Source organism: Saimiri boliviensis, chromosome 6 (genome assembly GCF_048565385.1).
Source record: "Saimiri boliviensis isolate mSaiBol1 chromosome 6, mSaiBol1.pri, whole genome shotgun sequence".
NCBI classification, from domain to species: domain Eukaryota; kingdom Metazoa; phylum Chordata; class Mammalia; order Primates; family Cebidae; genus Saimiri; species Saimiri boliviensis.
In genome coordinates this window covers 76,273,091-76,295,419 of record NC_133454.1, presented here as the reverse complement: position 1 = coordinate 76,295,419, position 22,329 = coordinate 76,273,091, and the positions used below count along the sequence as shown (strand labels likewise).

At 40.5% G+C, this 22,329-nt stretch overlaps 2 protein-coding genes and 1 pseudogene across 8 annotated transcripts in view; 2 read left to right on the top strand and 1 right to left on the bottom strand.

Annotated features, from left to right (window-relative positions):
- The window catches only part of RRP8 (ribosomal RNA processing 8), a 109,735-nt gene that overhangs the window by 82,199 nt on the left and 5,207 nt on the right, over window positions 1-22,329 (top strand). For 2 of the 7 annotated variants that reach the window (XM_074401039.1, XM_074401034.1), the window contains one exon: window positions 15,572-21,462. The exons of 2 other annotated variants lie outside the window; for them this stretch is intronic. The gene's annotated coding sequence lies outside the window, so the exon portion shown is untranslated. Of the gene's footprint in view, window positions 1-11,661; window positions 21,463-22,329 lie in introns of those variants that run through there. 3 more of the 7 variants (XM_074401038.1, XM_074401033.1, XM_074401037.1) reach the window with 2 other exon arrangements.
- LOC101036455 (dynein heavy chain domain-containing protein 1) overlaps window positions 1-22,329 on the bottom strand; it is a 72,098-nt gene that overhangs the window by 48,211 nt on the left and 1,558 nt on the right. Inside the window, 7 exon segments of the mRNA XM_010337663.3 lie at window positions 7-272; window positions 9,982-10,033; window positions 10,169-10,306; window positions 10,416-10,670; window positions 15,797-15,953; window positions 17,665-17,775; window positions 17,853-18,056. Of these exon segments, the coding sequence (XP_010335965.3) occupies window positions 7-272; window positions 9,982-10,033; window positions 10,169-10,306; window positions 10,416-10,670; window positions 15,797-15,953; window positions 17,665-17,775; window positions 17,853-18,056 (1,183 nt within the window).
- LOC141584852 (INO80 complex subunit C pseudogene) lies at window positions 268-21,462 on the top strand (annotated as a pseudogene).

Genomic DNA, 22,329 nt, shown 5'->3' with positions numbered 1-22,329 from the left:
TCTTACCTCCAGCAGCACCCGTTGTACGTTCAGTGCCTGCTGGATCTGAGGGTTGTTGTCCAAGTCTTCTTCCAGCTGCTTATAATTGGGGGGCAAGTACTGGCCCTGCAGCCGATACCCACGGACCTCCAAGATACCAGCAATTGGATGAGACTTCCAGGGCCATACCAATCCTACATTCGGGCCACAGAAGATGCTCACAGCATCGCTGGGCTGGCCATGGAACTTGGGCATCAGAAATTCGGTTTTTGGGTTCTCCTCTTCATCTTCTTCTAGTGCAGCAAATGCCATAATTGTCAGTGAGTACCCTCCAGAGCCCACAAACAACCTTCCTTTCTCTTTGCCCTCAGTGTGTACACACACACCACACACACACACACACACACACACACACACACACATTCTCTGCCCATGAGTAAGTTAACACATACATCTATATCACCAATATAAAATACTAGACCCAAGGAGGGGATTTATTAGTTAGAGTTCATGTGCAAATAATAGAATTTACTCTAGCCAGTCTAAGTAGGAAGGGACTTGTTATAGAATATTAAATGGGTTGCAGAATAATTAGGAGAGCTAAAATACAAAACCACTCTAGGTTGAGCATTCAGGGCCATGTGCTGCCTGGCAAAATGGGATGTACTGTCACACCATTAACTACAAAACACACTGCCTCTGCTACGACCCACAGAATGGATGGCATATGCCCTGCCTCTTTCCCCTACTTAATTCAATTCTGAATCAAGGTCTTTTGTAGGTCTAACTGGTAGATCCTAAATTGCATATGACACCTAGCCGCAGAGGGGTCTGGGAAGTGTAGTTTGTAGTCTCCAGCATCTGCAGAACAGAGTTGGTGAAAAGGAATGTTGAACATGTCCTCAGTTATTGGTCTTAAAGAATATTCTTGAACCTGGCCACTCCTTAACTCTTTAGAAACTGGTTAAATGACAAGTTTAGTATTTATGTTAAAACTTCACACAAAATAAAGGAGAGAATTAAAATGCTCAGAAATAGGCCGGGCGCGGTGGCTCAAGCCTGTAATCCCAGCACTTTGGGAGGCCGAGGCGGGTGGATCACGAAGTCGAGAGATCGAGACCATCCTGGTCAACATGGTGAAACCCCGTCTCTACTAAAAATACAAAAAACTAGCTGGGTGTGGTGGCGCGTGCCTGTAATCCCAGCTACTCAGGAGGCTGAGGCAGGAGAATTGCCTGAACCCAGGAGACGGAGGTTGCGGTGAGCCGAGATCGCGCCATTGCACTCCAGCCTGGGTAACAAGAGTGAAACTCCGTCTCAAAAAAAAAAAAAAAAATGCTCAGAAATAAAAGCCACACTATCCACACCCAAGCCTGTAGTACTCTTAGCTGATCTCTTCTCTTCTCCAACTGTACTCATTCTCTAGGAGCATCTCATCCAGCTTTATGATTTTAGGTACTATCTATTCGTGCCCAAATTTATCTGTAGCCCAGACCCCTCACTTAACTCCAATCCCGTTTAAATAAGTGACTACTTCACTTCTCTATCTGGATGTCTAACATGCACCTCAAATTGAACAGGGCCAATATGAACTCTAATTCCTCCCCACAAAACCAGTTTTCCAATTTCAGTAAATGGAAAATCTGTTCTTCCAGGTTCTCCAATCAAAATCTTTATAGTCACCTTTGACTCTTTTTCACACACAACACATCCCCCCATTTAAAAATCCTGTTGTCTCTACTTTAAAAATATATCCAGAACCCAACCAATTCTCACCACGTTTACCACCACCTGTCCTCCTCTCCCAGCCCAATTCACCATCATCTCTCACTGCATTATTACAACATCCTTCTAACTTTTCTCCCTGCATTGGCCCTTGGCTCCTACACCTTATAGTCTCTGCTCCATATAAGAACAAGAATGATCCTTTTAAAAAAAAATGCCAGAAAGGATTCTGAGGTGATGGCAAAGGCAACATCATTTTGAAATCTCCCCCAAATGCCCATACAAAAATGACAGAACAATTAGATAGTAAAACCAAAAGCCCAAGGATAACATTTTTAACAAATGAAGACAAGGGATCCTCACAAATCCTAAAATACAAGTCGGTGGGGGCAAACCACCTGCAACCTCAAAACACACATGGCATCGCCATTTGTGATGAATGACGCAGAGGGAAACAATGAAGCAACAGATGGACCTCAGAATAAGAAAACCCCCAAATAGCCATCAAGCATTTACTGGGAGGCAGAGGGCCCATTTGAGAACAGCAGGTAAAACTGGAGGGCAGTCTTACCCCCTCCAAGAATGAGTGAGTTAAGGTCTGTAGAAGCTTAAGTAATCTATGCTCTGTGTACTCTTGAAACCAAACAGTCAGGGCTCCCTTTTGGGACACAGCTTGACATGGAGAAAATGCTGGGAGTAGAATAAGGATTGAGCAGCAATAGAGAAAAAGGAAAAGTCTAGATGAAGGAAGGGGAAGGAAACCAGAAAATCTCAGAAGGTAACCCATCATTTTTTTTAATACAGAAAAACAATAGGAAGTGAAACTGAGAGGTTAGAGGACTATTTTGAGCCAAGTCATCTTTTGAAAGTTAAGAAAAGCTAAAATTTCCAGTCTTCTATGAGCAGTAGAATAGTATCAACATCAAACTTCATACCAAGCTTTCATTAAAAAAAAAAAAAAAAAAAAGCAAGGTGTAGAATAAATTCTTCAGAGGCAATGAAAGCATATCAAAAACTAGAGCAAAACTATAGCCTATTTCAAAACAAGCTAAAAGACACTAGAAAAATGATAGAAGTCATGAGAGGACACATATCAGAATTAGAAAAACTCAGAAATTATGTGACAGAACTACAGAAAGAAGTAGAAATAAAAGAAAAAAATTTCATAATGGAAATTTAACTGAAATGGAACATAAGAGCAAATAAACTCGACAGATAATTTCTTAAGAAAAATAGGAGGGAAAAATAAGGGTAATTATACAACTAAAAAGGAAATTAAAAATTTAAAAAGATTTTGAGAGAAAGGGAGAAATATTGGGGATAGGTGATAAGGATCTACTGTATCAGTAACACGATTCCCTGAAGAAAAAACAGAGGGAAGAGAACCAATATTAAAAACCTGAATTCGTCCAGGGCCGGTGCTGGGAAAGAGGTGGGGGGACCAGGGGAAGACTCAGGGCGCGATGGCGGCTCCAATTCCAATTGTGGCCACCGCTTCCGCTACTCCAACAGTCCGGAACAGCAAGAAGGGCCCGGCCAGCCCTGCCCGCAGCAGGAGCAGCGGCGGGGGCTATGGCGCCACTAAAAAGAAAAAAGTGTCCGCCTCCAGCTTTGTGCAGGGATCAGCATAGAAGCATGGAAGCCACGAGTCAGAATAAACTGGCGCCCTCTCAGTTCAGCAGGGGGCCTGTGGGAAAAGCTGCCAGCCCTTTGCCATCTAAGGATCCCAGCTTTGTGCACTCTGGCCACGGTGGCGCGGTGGCCAGCAAGAAGAACAGAGCCCGGAAGAACCTGAACAAATCCTCGCTTCAGAAAGCGCACTGCGGGGCAACCGAACGCTCCTCACTGCTTCAGTTCTGATGCACCTCCATCCTTTAGGCCAGCTAAGAAGTACCCCGATGTTTCAGGTCTTCCTCCCAGCTGCACAGACCCCCAGAGCAAACCGCGGTCCAGCACCACGAAGACCTTTCCTGTGTTCGGAGGCTACCCTCCGACGTTGTCTCCGGCTACCGGGCGTTCTCTAAGCCCGAGAAATGGAGATGAAGTGGAAAGCTGTTTCAAAAACAGACTCTGGACTCGGGATTTTGTTTCATGAAAATAAATTCGTTCTGCTGTCAATCTGAAAATGCCAGTGCTGTGCCTTGGAAAGAATGTTTGACGTTAAGGTTTTTTTGAGTGTATATTTTCCCTCAGAGTGTGATTGTTCCTGCTGAATTAAATTATACTTCAGTTGTTGCCTCAGGTAAAGGTGTTTGACAAGAAAATACAATAAAGTCATACTTTTCATTAAAACAAAACCTTAATTATGGAAAATTCTTCTGAAATTAAAAAAAATTCTTCTAAAATTAAATGCTACATTTTGAAATAACATAACTGAGAATTCTTCCCCAGAATGTTCAATACCAATATATATTCTAACTAAAATAACTAGATTTCAATAAAAAAGAAAAAAATATACGCAAAAGAACAAGTGATTTTGTAAAGAAAATAAAATTAGATTATCAGAAGCTTTTTGATAGCAACTCATAATGCCCGAAGAAAACAGAATAACATATTTAAGATATGCAAAGGAAAAAAGTGAAAAACAACAATTTTACATCCAGCGACACTAACTTTCAAAAGGTACAAACTGTTGTCAACACAGAAGAACTTCAGAATTTTGTTCCTACAAGACTTTCCTGAGGAATGTAGTAAAAAGTGACCTTCAAACAAAATCACTAGAGACATCAACATAAGGGCTGCTGGTAGGCTTAAATATATTGTTACTTACAGAACTAAGATTAAGTGAGAGATAAGCAAAGAGTATAGTAGGAAATGACGATGTAGAGAATGCTGGTGGTTCTCTTGCTTGCCAGGTGGACAAAGCCTACCTGAAGAATGGAACTCTGAAGGCACATTGGTTGATTACCCAATAGCTATTCCCTTCTCCCTTCCTCTATGGTTGTAGAACCATCTTCCACAAGGCACTGAGAATGTCGGCCATTTGGTTTCCCAGCCTCTCTTATAGCTAGAGGTAGACACATGATGCAGACTTTGATGGTGAGATGTAAAAGTGAGTCTGACGGGGAGTTTCTGGAAAAGATTCCTTTTCCTGGCAAAAAGTGAGAATCAGAAACAGAGTGCTCTTATTAACCTTGCCTATCCTTTTCTGCCTGATTTTGCTTAAGAATGGGATGCTTGATGTTGCAGCTTATCTTGCAACTATGAGGCAACAAGGCTGAAAATGAAGAAACAAACAAACAAAAAGACCAAAAGCCACTTTATTGTGACCTTCTCCACCACACACCTCTCTAACAGAACCTGCTCTTACCTATAGCTAAAAGCAGGAAGGAGTGATGGAACCTGGTACTTGATGACACTTTTGAGCCACTGAACAAACCCTGGAAGCACCTACTTCAAGACTTCTGTTTTTTATTGTTTAGGCCACTGTGGCTGATTCTAGCTGCATCATGACTTTCTTAGTTATAAGTATATACATAGTTTCGAGTTAAGATTATTTAATCCAAAATCAACCCCAATACTCAGGCCAATATAATAGACATTTATAGCCAAAAACAAGCATAGCTGAAAACTGTAACCTGCCCCACCATAGACAATCTTCTAAGAAGATCTGCCCTTACCTATAGCTAAAATCCAGTTATTTTGTACCAGGACACATCCCCTTGCCATAGCTTATAAATAAATCATGCAATCTACAGGAGAGACTGAATCAATCATACTCCTTGTCTTGAAAAGTTGAACTAAATCAGTCTCACGGAAAGGAAAACTTAAAGAAGATCATATAAAGTCAAGGAACGAGTTGATGTCATAAAATGTTTAAGCTATTTGAAAGAAGTAGTAATAAGGGAGCAGAAAGCCCAGAGGAAGCAGAGATAACTGGCCTCAGGAATCAGGGCAGGGGAACTGGAAAGATGCACAGAGAGAAGAGATGAAAAAAGAATAAGCAGAAATTTGAGAGACATGTGCTCTATTCCTGATGTTCTAGTTTCAAATTCTGTGAAGATAGGTGCTGTTACTTCTTCTCTACCTTTGAATGTAGTAATTGTCTGTTTTATGAGCTCCAAAATACAAGACAAGCTTGAAGAACAGTGTTTCAAGGCGCCAAGATCTATGCTAGTGCTCAGGCAATATGGTGCTATACAAAGTTAATTGTGAGTCCAAACAATGGAAAAAAAGCTAGTCTATTTTCAGTGGAATTTAGCAAAAGAACACACCAACAAAACAAAACAGAAATCACTAGCTTCATAGCCAAGGAAAGAATGAAATAAAACACTGCTTATATTGACAAAATGTTGTAAAAAACTTAGATATGGTATCTCTGTCACCCAGGCTGGAATGCAGTGGTGTGATCATGCCTCCCTGCAGCCCCAAACTCCTGGGATCAAGCAATTCTTCCACCTCAGCCTCCTGAGTAGCTGGAACTACAGGTGCACACCACCACACTTGGCTAGCTTATAATTTTTTTGTAGAGACAGGGTCTCACTATGTTGCTCACACTGGTCTTGAACTCCTGACCTCAAGCAGTCCTCCCACCTTGACTTCCCGAAGTGCTGGGATTACAGGCATGAGTCACTGTGCCTAGCCTTAAGAAGAAATCTGAAATCAACTAAATCAAATAAACACAATTTACCTGCCATTTCTAAAGGATCTGGGGCTTCCATTGAAATTTTATATAGATTGCTATAATACATATAAGTCAACATAGAGTTAAATTTTAAAATGTCAATCCAAATTGAAAGGCTTTAATGATATAGATCTTTACTATAGGTGTCCTTCAATGAGTGACTCAGACATTCCACACAGAGCAGAGCTTCTTGTTAAACATATTTACACAGCTCCTCATCCCTCCAAGGTTTCTTTCTCACAGAGCAGCAAAAAAAAAAAAAAAAAAATCTTTCCTTCCCTCTCATCTATAAATCTACTCATGGTCACACCACTGCCCTCTCTATTTCCTCTGCCTGGTCCTACTGCTCATACCTCATACTCTGAAGAGACCTTCCCCATGCAGTCCCCTGGCAAAAAAAAATCATGTTTTCGTTCTTTGCATTATATCTCTAAGCTAATTTTGGCCATCCCAACCAAAATGTACATCAAGAGAGCATATGATTAAAATTAGTCAGTTCTTTGTCTCTTTTCAGTGTAACAGATTTGTCTTACCAAAAATATCAAAAATATATTCCAATCTTAATAGGATATTGCCATATTAAAGTTAATATAAGAACTTTTAGGGTTTTTTAATTTGACATCTGACAGATAAGAAAAGTGATTATCTGATTGTGTTTTCTGAGTTTTGAACTACAGAAAACTTCTCATAAGATTGTAAGGACATCAGATAGTAATATTAACACTCTCTTTTTTAGCTGTAAAATGTTCTCTGGAAAATGTTGGAGAACACAGTTTAAGACTGGAGAATATGTTGCAACTATTAATAATACATTGACAATTATTTTACTGATTAGAATCTAGTCAATGTATACATTTCTATTGAAAAGGAGTTAATTTTCATATTTTTGTATGTAAGTGGGGCTATTGAAATCATTTTGCAATTTAGCTAAAAGGCCATAAAAATGTTGCCTCATTCAAATAAAACTTTTCTCAGTTGGATGTATGTCTCTTAAAGACTACTAGTAGTGTTTTAACTGCTACATATTTATCTTTATTCAAAATTTACTCCATTTTTTTAAACTTTTATTCTAGATTCAGGTGTACATGTGCAGGTTTGTTATATAGGTATACTCTTATCATGAGAGTTTGTTGGACCAATTATTTCATCATGGTACTAATCTTAGTACCCAATGGCTGTTTTTTCTGGTCCTCTCCCTCCTACCACTGCCACTCTCAAGTAGGCTCCAGTGTCTGTTATTCCCCTCTTTGCGTCCATGAGTTCTCATCATTTAGCTCTCGCTTGTAAAAGAGAAAAGCAAACACAACAAAAGCAAAAATTGACAAATGGGGTCTAATTAAACTTAAGAGCTTCTGCACAGCAAAAGAAACTATCAACAGAGTAAACAGACAACCAAAGAAGGGGAAAAAATATTTGCAAACTATGCATCTGACAAAGGTCTGAGATCGAGCATCTATAAGGAACTTAAACAAATTAAAAAAAAATTTTAAAAGGACATGAACAGATACTTTTTAAAAGACGTACATGCAGCCAACAAGCATATGAACAAAAAGCTCAGTATCATTGATCATTAAAGAAATAGAAATCAAAACTTTTTACTTTTTTTTAAAGAATTTAAGGACAATAGAACTTTGGTCTGGCTAGGCATGGTAGCTCATGCTTGTAATCCCAGCATTTTGCAATGCCAAGATGGGAGGATTTCTTGAGGATAGGAGTTCAAGACCAGCCTGGGCAACACAGCAAGACCCCCATCTCTACAAAAACTTTAAAAATTAGCCAGGCATGGTAGTATGTGCCTGTAGTCCCGGCTACTTGGGAGGCTGATCACTTGAGCCCAGGAGGTTGAGGCAGTACTTCTGCACTCCAGCCTGGGTGACAGAGTGAGACCCTGTCTCAAAAACAAACAACAAAAAGAACTTTGGCTTTGATTACTCCATGATATTAATCTGATTTCCCATTCAGATATTTTTTCTTCAAATTTTGTAGAAAAGTTTCAAGAATGGTACCATGAACACCCTTATGCATCCACTTAGGTTCAAAAGCCATTAACGTTTTGCCACATTGCATTATTTGTTTTTCCTTCTATCCTTTCATCGTCCTAAACAATCTGAAGGTAAGATACAAGCATCATGACATTTCACCCCTTAACATATCAGTCCATGTGCTTATGTGCTTTTTTTTTTTTTTTTTTTTTTTTTTTTGAGACGGCGTTTCGCTCTTGTTACCCAGGCTGGAGTGCAATGGCGCGATCTCGACTCACCACAACCTCCGCCTCCTGGGTTCAGGCAATTCTCCTGCCTCAGCCTCCTGAGTAGCTGGGATTACAGGCACGTGCCACCATGCCCAGCTAATTTTTTGTATTTTTAGTAGAGACGGGGTTTCACCATGTTGACCAGGACAGTCTCGATCTCTTGACCTCGTGATCCACCCGCCTCAGCCTCCCAAAGTGCTGGGATTACAGGCTTGAGCCACCGCGCCCGGCTCCATGTGCTTTTTTAAAAGTAGAAGGGACAACCTAAGACATGGCAGGTACATCTTTTCAGCTTTACTAGAATTTAGAATACAAATTCAAGAATTCCTTTGCTCCATTTAACCATTCAAAAAAATACTACAGCATATTTGTAACATGAGTTAGTACCACATATGAGAAATGCTGTGAAATGTCTGATTTATCTACCTCTTTAATACTAAGAAGGCACTATCTGTAGCATGTATTTCTATATGTTGAGCACCATACTAGACACATTACCTCTTTTAAATCTTTAAAAATTCTACAGGTTAGGTATTTTCATTATTTCCACTTTGCAGACTAGTAAACTAATGAGTCTGACTCCAGAGCCTTTCTTCTTTCCACTGCAACATGTAAAACAAATATCAATAGTTCCTATCAATTAATCTAAATTTATTTGGGGAAAATAATGTGCCCGACTGATGTCTAATTTGTAAAGGACACAGGCTCCTTTCGATGAATCTTTTTTGTCCTTGTCACCTATCCCCTAAAATTCATGTTATGTCTTTAAATCATCTTAACAGATAGAAGTTGAATGGGGAAATTAAAGTATCGATGAGTCACATGTGACTGATTGCATTTATTGATTTTAGTTGTGACAGCATTAGTATCCTAAATAAGGGAAATGTGAAGATGTATTTCCACTCTGATGGTTAATAAGTGTGAAGATTGATAACCAATGATAATTGGTAACCATAAAATATTTCAATAATATCGATGAATTAATCCATATGAAATGAAAAAGAGCTATATGACATAAAGCAAGTATTGAGCAAGCAGAGCTATTGAAACAAGTACAAGTTAACTTAGAAATAAAATTCAGTAGTAAATGAAATGAATTATGGCACTGGAGTAAAATCTCACAGAGTTTTGAATGAACCAGTTTTGGAAGGACAATGTACTCACATTCTTTCATACATCCTCTCATTGCAGGCACATACACATAAGCAGGTGAATTTGTGAGCAAAAACACTCCCTGATCCTTCTACCCACAACACACATGTACAGTACCCAGGTTAGAGCTTCACCATCCACACCCAATGCCTGACTCTATACCCTGGACCTCCATGCCTGCTTCCTATGCCGTTCGCACTTGTGCCCTTCCTTCAGCCTTCCTATCCCCTGCCTACATTTCCCTAAATACCTTCGGAATACAGGGAATCCAAGGAGGTCTTCAGGTCTGCAGACTGCATTACCTTCATGCCAGGATATGGAGAAGGAGCAGAAATGGAAAAACAATGAGGGATTCAAACCCGGTTGTAAGCCTCTGATTACTCGGAGGATAGGAACTGGGAATTCCCACAGCCAGCTCTCCACTCAATCCAGAATACCTGCAAGGCAGAGGCCTTGACAGACTGTAGGCCTCCAGTTAGAATCTGGATCATATTTTCAACACAGGGCACATGAGACAGTTGGCCATGATCATCAAAGACCAGCTGTGATGAGAGAAAGGGTTTCTGCCTTGGGGCCTGTAAAAGAAGGGTCAGGAAAAATCAAGGGGCTAGATGTCAGTATATATTCCTCACCATCTGGCCCTGGACTGCCTGCCACCTCCACACATGCCACCCACCACCTCACTTGAAGCATGTTGGCCACAAAAGAGGTTATTTCCTCTTCCAAGATAGAAATGAGGCTCTGACAAATCATGTAGTCGACTAGGCGGGCAAATTTTCCCAGCTGCAGCCACCAGGCCTCTGCTTGCTTTAGCTTCTGCTCCAGTTGCTTGCGCTGTACCCTCTGAAGGTATATGGAGCCTTGGCCTGTCCTGATCCTGTCGCAGTTTTGCACTCGCTCCTGTAGGCCCTGTTGCATGTGGTGTGTGTCCTCGTGAACCTGTGAGCATAGTGTGGAAACTCACCAGAGATAGGGGGATGGAGAGCAAACCAGCCACCCACTGGTCTGTGCAGACTCTCGAGTCTTGAAGTCTGGGACCTAGAACCTAGATGTACAGATGGAGGGTTCCTTTTTAGTAGAGTTTACCCCCATCCTGGCATCCCCTCAATTTTTCAGATTATGAGACTGACACGCTGCCTACTGTGCTAAGAGGGCCTCTCATCCCCTCAATTTTTAAGTGACCAGAGAAGATGTGAAATAGAGAACATATATTGAGAGGTCCACAATATGCTAATGGGGTAGGCCAGGGCTGTCTATTGAAAACCCGCGGGGTGGAACTTAAATAGAAAATGTGTGTATATATAAATATAAAGGTTTACAATGCATAGAAGAGATAAAAAGAAGAAGATGGGATAAAAAGGTTAAACAGGCCGGGCGCGGTGGCTCAAGCCTGTAATCCCAGCACTTTGGGAGGCCGAGGCGGGTGGATCACGAGGTCAAGAGATCGAGACCATCCTGGTCAACATGGTGAAACCCCGTCTCTACTAAAAATGCAAAAAATTAGCTGGGTATGTTGGCACGTGCCTGTAATCCCAGCTACTCAGGAGGCTGAGGCAGGAGAATTGCCTGAACCCAGGAGGCGGAGGTTGCGGTGAGCCGAGATCGCGCCATTGCACTCTAGCCTGGGTAACAAGAGTGAAACTACATCTCAAAAAAAAAAAAAAAAAAAAAAAAATTTCAGACCCTGTCTATACAAAAAAATTAAAAGCTAGCCAGGTGTGGTCAATTTCAGGACATGGACATGGGATAACAATTAGGCCAGGTGATGTGGCCTGCTGAATAGCATGATATTGCTTTACGTTATAGCAGAAGCTGTTTCTGGGTACTGATATAGACTTTCTATTAGGGGAGAGGGAATGTGGAATAAAAGCCTGGGAGCCTTTTTATAGGTTCTTTTTAGATCTAGGAAGTTCCTCATTCATTTTTAAAGGCTGCTGACAGTTGCCAATACTCTGGGATTTTACTATTGAAGAACAGAGAAGAGATACCAGAAAGCTATGCTAGGCCAGATGGATCCGTTGTCTTCCCTGCTCTCCTGTTCCTTTTGATGCTCCCTAGAGCCTGTGATCAGAACTGATTGGTGTCTGTGAATTATACTTCTGGTATCCATGAGCTCAAGCCCCAATCTTCTCAGACCCAAGCATGAGACAGGTAAGTCCTAAGCATGGAACATCATACACAAACATGGCCTATGCATATGATGATTTTGTATATGAGACTCAGTGAGGTGTTCTCTTCCATGTTCTAACAATACTCCCAGTACCCAGTGCTTCCCACTTCATAACCCTTAGTCTGGTGCCTCATCATTTTGTCATTTACATAACTCATCCACTACACTGTAAGCTCCTTTAGGAGGGGAACTGTTATACCTTATTTCATTTTTCTATTGCTTAACACAGTGCCTGGTATGGGGTAGTTCCACAGTAAATGTTTGTAAAAAGAATGTATAATCTCACATTGAAAGAGCCTACTGAGTGCCATTAGGATAAAATCACACAAACAACAACAATAATAATTACTAGTATCACATAACATAAACAGTAGACATTTTTAAAGCACTGGTACTAGGAGTGATAATGTCTAAATTATGAGAAAAAAATGTTTACAATGGGCACAGTGGCTCATGCCTGTAATCTCAGCACTTTGGAAGGCCAAAGAGGGTGGATCACTTAAGTCCAGAAGTCTGAGACCAGTCGGGGCAACATGGTGAAACCCAATCTCTACAAAAAATTAGCCAGGTGGGGTGGTATCAGCTGCCATATATACACATATATAGTCTATAGAATATTTGAATAAAACAGTGAATGAGCTTGGTCTAATACATATTTTCTTAGATTGGGTTCTCTAGAAGCAGACCCCAAGACAGGGATTTGGAGAAATGTGATTTACTGTAGCAATGATCTTCAGGGAAACAAGAGCCTTTAAGGGAGTGAAGAAAGCAGAAAAGAGAGGCAGGAAAGTACCTAGCAAGATCTCGGATAAATTCTATTTTTGGTCTGATCTGGAGTAGGGAAGGAGGCTTTGGAATGTTCCAATAGTATTGTAGAGTTGTCATGCCTTGAAGCAAGTAAGGGAAAAAAAAAAAAAGGCTGATCCCTGTGAGAGAGACTAAAGAGAAGTGACCACTAAATTCAATATGTATTTCTGGTTTGGAGCCTGAAGAATGAAGAAATATAATAATAAAGGACCAAATTTTGAATAAGGATAGGAGATTAGATAACAGAGTAGTATCAAAGTGCAATTTCCTAATCTTTGATCATTGTACTATAGTTACAAAAGAAAATGTCCTCATTCACAGAAAAAAATATACTGTTATACATAGGGGTTGCTATGATTTGAATGTGTCTCCCAAAATTCATGTGTTGGAAACTTAACTGTCATAGTAACAGTTTTCAGAGGTGGGACCTTTTAGAGGTAATTAGCCATGAGGGCTCCACCCATGTGAAGGGATCAATGTTTTGATCATGGGAGTAGGTTAGTTATCATGGGAATGGGTTCCTGATAAAGAGGATAAGTTTGGCCTGATTTCCTCTCTCCTCTCTCTGCCTCATATTCCTATCTCATCACTATGTGATATCCTCCACCATGGGATAAGACTCTCGCCAGATACCCTTGAACTTCCCGGTCTCCAGAACCATGAACCAAATAAACTTTAATTCTTTATAAATTACCCAGTCTTTGGTATCCTGTTATAGCAATAGAAAACAAACTTAAGACAGGAGTAAGGGGACTGATGCCTGCAATTTACTCTCAAATGATTTAGAAAATAATGTGTGCATGTTTAGAGAAAAAGAAAGAGCATAAATGATAAAGCAGTGAGAAAAATAGCAATCTATATAAAGGGTATGTGAGAGTTTATATACTATCCTTACAATTCTAGTAAGTTTGAAATTATATCAAAATATAAAATCACAGAAGGAAAGAAGGAGGGAAGGAAGGAGGGAAGGAAAGAGGGAGGGAAGAAAGGAAGGATGGAAGGATGGAATGAAGGAAGGAAAAAAGGAAGGAAGGGAGGGAGGGAGAGAGGGAGGGAGGGAGATGAGAGAGAGGGAGATGAGAGAGAGAGGGAGATGAGAGAGAGAGGGAGATGAGAGAGGGACAGAGGGAAAAGAAAAAAAATAAGTATTGGTAAGAATGAAAGACAACTGAGGCTAGGTGCAGTGGGTCATGCCTGTAATCCTAGCACTTTGGGAGGCCGAGGCAGGTGGCTCACCTGAGGTCAGGAGTTCAAGATCACCATAAGATGGTGAAACCCTGTCTCCACTAAAAATATAAAAATTAGCTGTGCATGGTGGCACACACCTGTAATCCCAGCTGCTTGGGAGGTTGAAGCAGCAGAATCACTTGAACCCAGGAGGCGGAGGTTTCAGTGAGCCAAGATTGCACTATTGCACCCCAGCCTGGGAGACAGAGCCAGACCATATCTAAAAAAAAAAAAAAAAAAAAAAAAATCTTTGGCTAGAGTCACGGGGGGAAGGTGGGAGAAAGGAAAGGCACCTAGAAATTGACATCATTAATGGGAATGTAAACTGGTACAACCACTATGGAAAACTGTTTGGCAGTGCAAAACATATATATACTCTATTCTAGCAATTCTACTCCTGGAATGTATACCCCCCCAAAAAATAAGCACTCATGTATACCAAAAGACATATACAAGAATGTTCATAACAGTATTATTTATAATAGTAAAAAACTGGAACCAACCCAAATGTTCACAACAGGAAAATGAATATATAAATTGTGGTCATTCAGTACAGTGAAATACTACAAAGCTATACAAAAAGAGTGAACCACTGCTACCTAGAACATTATGGATAAGTCTCACAAACATAATGTTGGTGAAAAAAGGCAGGCAAAAAGGAGAACATACTGTCCAGTTCTAGTTATATGAAATTCAAAATGAGACATTAACCTGTGGTGACACAGGTCAGAGTACTGGTTACCTTTGCAGGGTATCAATGAAAGAGGCACCAGGGAGCTTGTTGGGGTGCTGGAAATGTTCTCTATCTTAATCTGGGTATACAAATGTATGTCAATACAAATACAAATGCAAAAACTTCAATAACTGTATGGTTGAAATTTGTCTACTGTATATGAACTATACCTTAGTATAAAAATTAACTACTGAATTTCAGAAAGTTACAACTATTTTTGTAACATTGAAAACAAAGGTGGGATTGAGGAGCTGAGAGGTAGAGAAAGGCTGTGGAGCAGCTCACCCCACCATCTCCTGCCTCATTTTTAAATATTTAAGATCTCCACCAAGAGCAATCAACAGAAGTTATTACTTCTTCCTAGGAATAGAAATTCCTTGCAGTCAAGGCCATTTTTGAGACTTCAGAGTTCTGTCCTTTGTGATTAACCTCCTCTGATGAAGTTCAGAGCAACACATAGAAGCCAAAACCAGGCTCAAGCCAGGCAAGGTATGCCTCCCTCACGTCAGTTATTTTCACAAATTCTGAGTGGGCCTCCTGTCTCAGAACTGGACTATTGATACATCGTAATTAGCCACTGTCCTGTGTGAATATCCAGCCCCACCTGACAACAAACCATAATAACAGGCCATGGGCAAAAGGCAAATACACAGGATGGCCTGCCGGAACCCTAGGCAGGGGGTGTGCATCACAGATGCAAAGTATGCATAATTAGAAAGGACTCCATCATTGCATCCTTTTACTAACCACAGTGGCCTCCCAAAAGTTCAAGATAAGTTCAAAGATAAGCTCAGCAGCATAAAAGACTAGGATTCCTGTTCTCAAATTCCCTAATTCCCAAAAGTCAGCACAAACAACAGACAAAACAGACATTGATGTATTCCTTCTCCTCCCTGCTCCTAGGTCAAGATCAATCCTTAGGGAAAGGTCAAGTCCAAGCCTCTGCACACATTATTGATTCATCCATCCTCGAGTAGAAACTGCTGTTGCTGGGCAGAAAAATGGCTCTGATCCAACTGTAGAGTCCGGGTCACACAGTGGATCCCAGGAGAAACTTAACTAAGAGGAGGCTGAAACTCTGGGAGCTCAACTTGAAGAAAAGGTCCACAGTAAAGTAGAGCCTCTTACCAGTCGAAGAATGGAAGTGCAGAGGTTCAGGCAACGATGGAGCAGCCGTACAGCCTTATGCTTCTCCTTGGCTAGAGCTTTCTGCAGGTCCAGCAGCTCATAGCACCGATCTAGTTCCTGGGGTAGCCAGGATGCAGAGCGTAGCTCCTGCAGAAGCCTAGAATCAAGGGCTAAGCTGATCAGAGCTGGCAACCCAATCATTCCCTCCCTGGATACCTTTGACCTCTTCTCAGCCTAGCTTAGCTCAGACTGAGCAAATATTTATAGAGATTGTAATATTACCAACAGTGACCAATAGTCTCAGCACCCTCTGAAGAGTTTTTTGAAAGAGTACAAGCACAGAAAGCTGCTTTCTCAAAGCTGTACAAGCTGAGAAAAGGCTTGCGGTGTGTGTAAGTGTTTATACCTAGTGATCTCTCTGCTAGATGAGAGGGTCAAATAGGTACCAAGGTCTGACTTAGGAGAGACAGCAGAGGCTTCTTCCTTGGAACAGAGAAAGCTAAGGGTCCTAAAAGTTTAGGTGGACAGGTAAGTTTTAGGATCAAATGTGATGAAACTTGAACTTCTCTATGGGCTGACCATCCCTGAGGAGGTCCAATCCTGTTATCCATACCTCCCAAGCCCCAGAGAACTCCACATTTGTAAATATCCTTGAAAAAGATGAAAGACTTCTAGTAATCAGACAAGATGGGCATCATCTATTCAGCGCCTACTGAGAAGTACCGAAAGTGGCACTTTGTATTCACAGTCTCATTTAATTCTCATTACAGAATTAAACCTAGAAATCTTTATCCTAGTTTGAAGATCAGGAAATATTTTGCTAGTACTCAAGGTCTAAATAAGATCTGTCCAGCCTCCCAAGCCCTTATTCTCTTAAATTACACCATGATGATTAGGCTAGACTGGAGAATGAAACTCCCTAGAGCAGAAGTTGCAAACTGGGTTAAATTCAGATGAAAAAGTTTTTCAAAATGAATCACTAAGCTAACATACAGTGTTTTAATAAAAAATTGAGTTAAAAATTGGTTGAAATTTAAGCTAAAAGTTAAAGTTTGTTGAGAAATTTCAAAACAAAATGTGGACTTCTAGGAAATCCTAAAAAGTAAGATGGCTTGGCAGATTAGTGCCCTAAAAAAAAAAAAAAAAGTAAGGTGGCTGATCACACTTGACCTATATTCCCAAATGGCAACCATTAGTTGGAACTGAGTAGTGACTGTCCTCTTTAGATGCAGTCTCCAGATTGCAGTTCCCATGCTCCCTAAAGTCTTTCACCGAACTCACTGCATTCCTTTGATACTTGCTGCTTAGGCCCTTTAGGCATCTGAATTTGCAACTCTTATCACAGAATATACCTAAGAGTAGCTGAGGAGTCATGTAGGGAAAGCAAAGAAGTACTGAAAATAGGAATAACCAACCTTTTCAAAAAAAAAAAAAAAATCCAGGTAATATCTTGGAAAGAACAAGAGAGTCTGGATTCAAACAACTGAGTCAGACCCCTAGATCAGACATTACACACAAGTGTGTGAGGGCAAGTGGTTTAAGATGTATAATTACCTGGAGAATATAGCATATATTCTCCACGGAGAATACATTCTATTCATGAACTAGAATATAATCTAGTTCAGAATATATATTCAAAGAAAAAAAGCTGGTTATTTAACAGTATGTAAAGTATGATCACATTTTGTGTATGTGATAGAAAAAAGACTAGAAAGATATGCAACAAAATGTTCAGGGTGGTTATTAGGAGTAAACGGTTTTTTCTTTGTGCTGTTTTGTATCTTTCAGACGTTTTACAACAAACATCTATTACCTTTAGTAAAACTAATTTTGTAAAACTCAATGTAGTTATGTTTTTAATACCTCACCTGCTAATATGGAGTAGCCCAGCTCCAAAGTGGGGCACAGCCAAGAGCAGATGATTCTCTAGGAAATTTCGGAGTCGATGCAGCCCCTGCAATCTCACATTCTTCTTCCAGCTAGAAATTAGAGTCAGTGATAATATGTTGTTACTGTCATCCATTTCCTCCCAAATCACATATCCATCATCACCTACCAGGTAAAGGACTTCCGTAAGAGGCAATACTTAAAGAATGGAATTAATTGGAGCTGCTGCCAGAGAACACAGTGATGGTGCCAGGTACCCAGTGTCATCGTCTCACTGCCTTCCACAGGATGTATGTGCAAGATCCCAAAGGGAGAGAAGACGTAGTGCTCGGGATTCACCTTGTTGGGTGGCACCACCATCAGGCTGTAAGGCCTTTGAAAAAAAAAAAAAAAAAAAAGAGCTCTGATCAGTGAGGGCCCTGAGAACTTGGTAAGACCTTAAAAGACCAAAGAAGGAGAGAAGAGATGAAAAAGGGGAACAGGAAGGCAGGCAGAAGAAAGAAGAAAAAGGGGGAAAGAGAGAAGAATGATTTTTAAACTAGAAAGATGAAACAAATATCATTAAGAAGAAACTGAAGCCAAAGACAGATGGGAAGAAAGAAAAAAGCACCTAGCCAGTTCCAATTTCATATCTTCAGACCCAGTTATCTTACATCCCATTAAATCTAAGACACTATCAACCATAAGCTGCAGCATTTTCTTATGAAATGCTAAGATAAAAATGCTCCTAATAAGATATTCCATCAATTTTAAGATGTATCACAATTTTAGAGATTATAAAATGTGAAAAATGCTCATTCTAGAAATGATAAAATACATATATACTTGGGTACTGAAAGACATGCAGAGATAATTAGAGAATGTTATTTGGTGGAGTATGAGATTGAAGAAAAGCAGAGGGAAACTAGAAAACTAGAAACAGCAAATAAAGAGGAAAATTGCAACCTAATGAACTAGACAAGCACCTTCAGAGCCACCTTCATAGCTGGTCTTGGGTTCTCTTACTTCAGCAAAATGCACGTATATCCCACATTGAATGCAATATATATGTAGTGATATAATAGGTATATCTAGTTACAGTAGACCAGTTAGCATAATGCTATGTTTAGGTACATTTAACAAAGCATTTATTAATTTTTATTTTTCAATTTTCTTTATATAACTCAGAGCCAGTAGTAGTTTTAAGCATTATATATATTTTTAGCACTTTAAAGGCTGTATCCTAGGTCCTATAATGCCTAAGAGATAAAATAACCCTCCTCTATCTCTTTTCTCTCTCAACTTTCTAGAAAACATTGTTAAGCAAGTGACTTAAGAATATTTAGATAGATACCACAATGAACGCACTAAGTCAAGTCATGTAAAAACCTTGTTTTGTGTTTGACAAAGTTACTAAAGTTAATCAAGTATAGTGCTAATATCCCCAAATTGCAGTTAGGAAAACTGAAACAAAGAGAAGTTAAAGCTTTGTCCAAGACAGTTAAGGGAAGAATACAGGATTTAAAACCAGTTACTTGACTCATGCCCTCTCCATTAATCAGTGGGCCATTTAGCTTCCCACAATGTAGCTGCCTATCTTAACTGAGCCCTGACTCTTCTTAAGAGGCACTCCTTTCCCTATGACCTGCTTAATGAAGGCCGCTCTTTCTGTGTAGGGCCAGGAGTTATGGAGTACTCTTCTCATTCCCAACAGCCACTATCCTTTGAAGAATATTCACGCATGTGACAAATGCTTATTAAGGCAAGCAGTGTGTAAGCCACTGAGGATACAGCAGTGTTCAAGAAAAATTCAGTCCCTGGCTTTATGGAACTTAGTTAAACCATTTATCAAGTTGTCCCTCTGTTCAAGTATTGTGGTCAGAGATGGGGACATAAAGATGACTTCTATGTAGTCCTTGCTCTCAAAGGGCTCAGAATCAATTGGAGTATGACATGATACTAGGGAGTAGATGGGGCAAATCAATATCTTCCTGAGTCCCAGACCCAAAAACTCAGCTGTTTTGAAAACATCTCAAACTCTGTCTTGCATGCACTTGAAACTCATTAAGTTCTATACTAAACTCAATATCTACCTCCACCAAATCTGTCCCTAATCTGGACAATTAGTATACTCATTCATTCAACAAATATTACTGAGTATCTACTCTACATCAGACTGTTCTAAGCCCTGAGGATACATCGTTAAACATAACAAACCCAAACCCCTCCCCTGATGGAGCTCTCATTCTACTAGAGAAGAAAGATGATAAACATAATTAACAACAGGGAGGAGGAAAAAAGAGCAGGCAAAGGGAGATTGGCGGTGCCAGGGAAGAAGGAAGGGCAATTTTAAATGGGGTGGTAAGGGTGGGGAAGTGACAGCTGAGCAAAGACTTGAGGAATAAGGGAGGTGAAGGAATAAATTCTCTCCTAAGTATGAATCAAACACTGGAGAGAATGAATTACAAATTTGATAAATTCAAACACATTTAAAAAAACACCTGTTACATGGCAAATAAATAAATAAATAAAATGAAACAGTTCTTTCTATTGATGGTGCAATAGAAATTTGGACCAACATTCCCACTTGAGAACAGCTAGAAAAACTAGGCCAACTATCTGGATAATATGTAGAAACTATCTGTATAACACATCAGAGAACCCAAAAATGTAATCCCCCAGGCTCTGGTTCCAGACCCCAAATGGTTACAACACAGGAGTAAAGCAGAACCAGAAATATACCTCCTCCTTGGTATGGACCTGAATGCAACTTTTGCTCATTTAATTCCCTGAGTCTGTTGAAAGCGTGGCTCCTCTTTTCAGTATCTCAGGAATGTGTAGTAAAATTGACATATAACTACCTTTACTGGAATTGACAGGTGCCTCTGTTTGGGAAAAAGCATCACCAAATGCTGAACTCACTGCACTGGGTTTCCTTCTTTGGCAGATCCTGGCCCTGTAATCATTCATTGCCTCTTTAGTTCTCTGGTTAATAGTTTCTTGTCTCTTTATGTACCTAACTGTCTTTGATTGTGACGCTTCTCTGATTATAACAGATGATGATAGTTTAAAGCCCTAAGCTTGTCATTTGCTTTCTGTAAGCTCTCCGCTGTGGTTTGTCAGCATTTCATCCCACACTGTTACCATGACTATCATTACAGCCATGACAGTCAAGTGTAGCAGCCACTAGCTGTCGGTATCACCATCAACCACAAGTGATCATTTAATTAATTGTGACACCACTATGTATCATGGATTGCTAGTATACTATTTCCCATTAGCAAGGAATTCAGTAATGGTCTAGACCAAGGACATTACCAAGCCAATGAAGATCCTATATTTGAGGATAGTTTCCTGGGACCACTCATAATACCAAGTGCTGTGTTAGTCAGGGTCCAGTCAGGAAAACAGAAACTGTACTAGGCATTTCAACAAAGTGAATTTAATAAAGAGAATGTGTTTTTTAAAAAGATGTCAGAGAGCCAGGCACAATGGCTCACATTTGTAATCCCAGCATTTTGGGAGGCCAAGGTGGGTGGATCACTTGAAGCCAGGAAGACCAGCCTGGCCAATATGATGAAACCCTGTCTCTACTAAAAATACAGAAACTAGCCAGGCATATTATCAGGTGCCTGTAATCCTAGCTACTTGGGAGGCTGAGGCAGAAGAATTGGTTGAAACTGGGAGGCAGAGATTGAAGTGAGCCAAGATCACACCACTGCACTCCAGCCTAGGTGACAGAGCAAGACTCCATCTCAAAAAAAAAAAGAAAAGAAAAGGGGGAAAACTAAGATAGCACAGAGATAACTATAGGCAAAACAAAACAAAATGAAGCAAAACCATCTCCAGAACTAGAGGAACAAATGGAAGAGGTTCGGATTATAAGAAGCTATGAGGCTGGAGGGCCCTTGCAGAGTTAAGACTTAGAACTCTGATGGGGCCGGGTGCAATGGCTCATGCCTGTAACCCCAGCACACTGGGAGGCTGAGAAAGGAGGACAGCTTGAGTCCAGGAGTTCAAGACCACTCTGAGCAACAAAGTGAGATGCCATATATACAAAAAAATTAAAAATTAGTTAGGCATGGTGGTAGGCACCTGTGGTACCAGTCACGTGGGAGACAGAGGTGGGAGGGTCACTTGAGCCCAGCAGGTGGAGGGTGCAGTAAGCTGTGTTGATGCCACTGTACTATAGCCTACGCGACAGAGTGAGACTCTGTTTAAAAAAAGAAAACAACAACAAAAAGAACTCTGAAGGAAAGGGGCTACCAGCTGGTGTTGGTACCTCTCAGAGTTATGAAGAGGCTGATTCAGAAAGTGCTGCTGGGCCCAGTGTGGTGGCTTATGCCTATAATCCCAGCACTTTGGGAGGCTGAGGTGGGTGGATCATTTGAGGTCAAGAGTTTGAGACCAGCCTGACCAACATGGAGAAAGTTTGTTTCTACTAAAAATACAAAATTAGCTGGGCATAGTGGCGCATGCCTGTCATCCCAGCTACTTCAGAGGTTGAGGCAGAAGAATCGCTTGAACCAGGGAGGTTGCAGTGAGCTGAGAACGCGCCATTGCACTTCAGCCTGGGAAACAAGAGTGAAACTCCATCTCAAAAAAAGAAAAAAGAAAGAGCTACTGCCAGGGTGAAAGACCATTGCTGAGGCAATGACAGAAAGAGC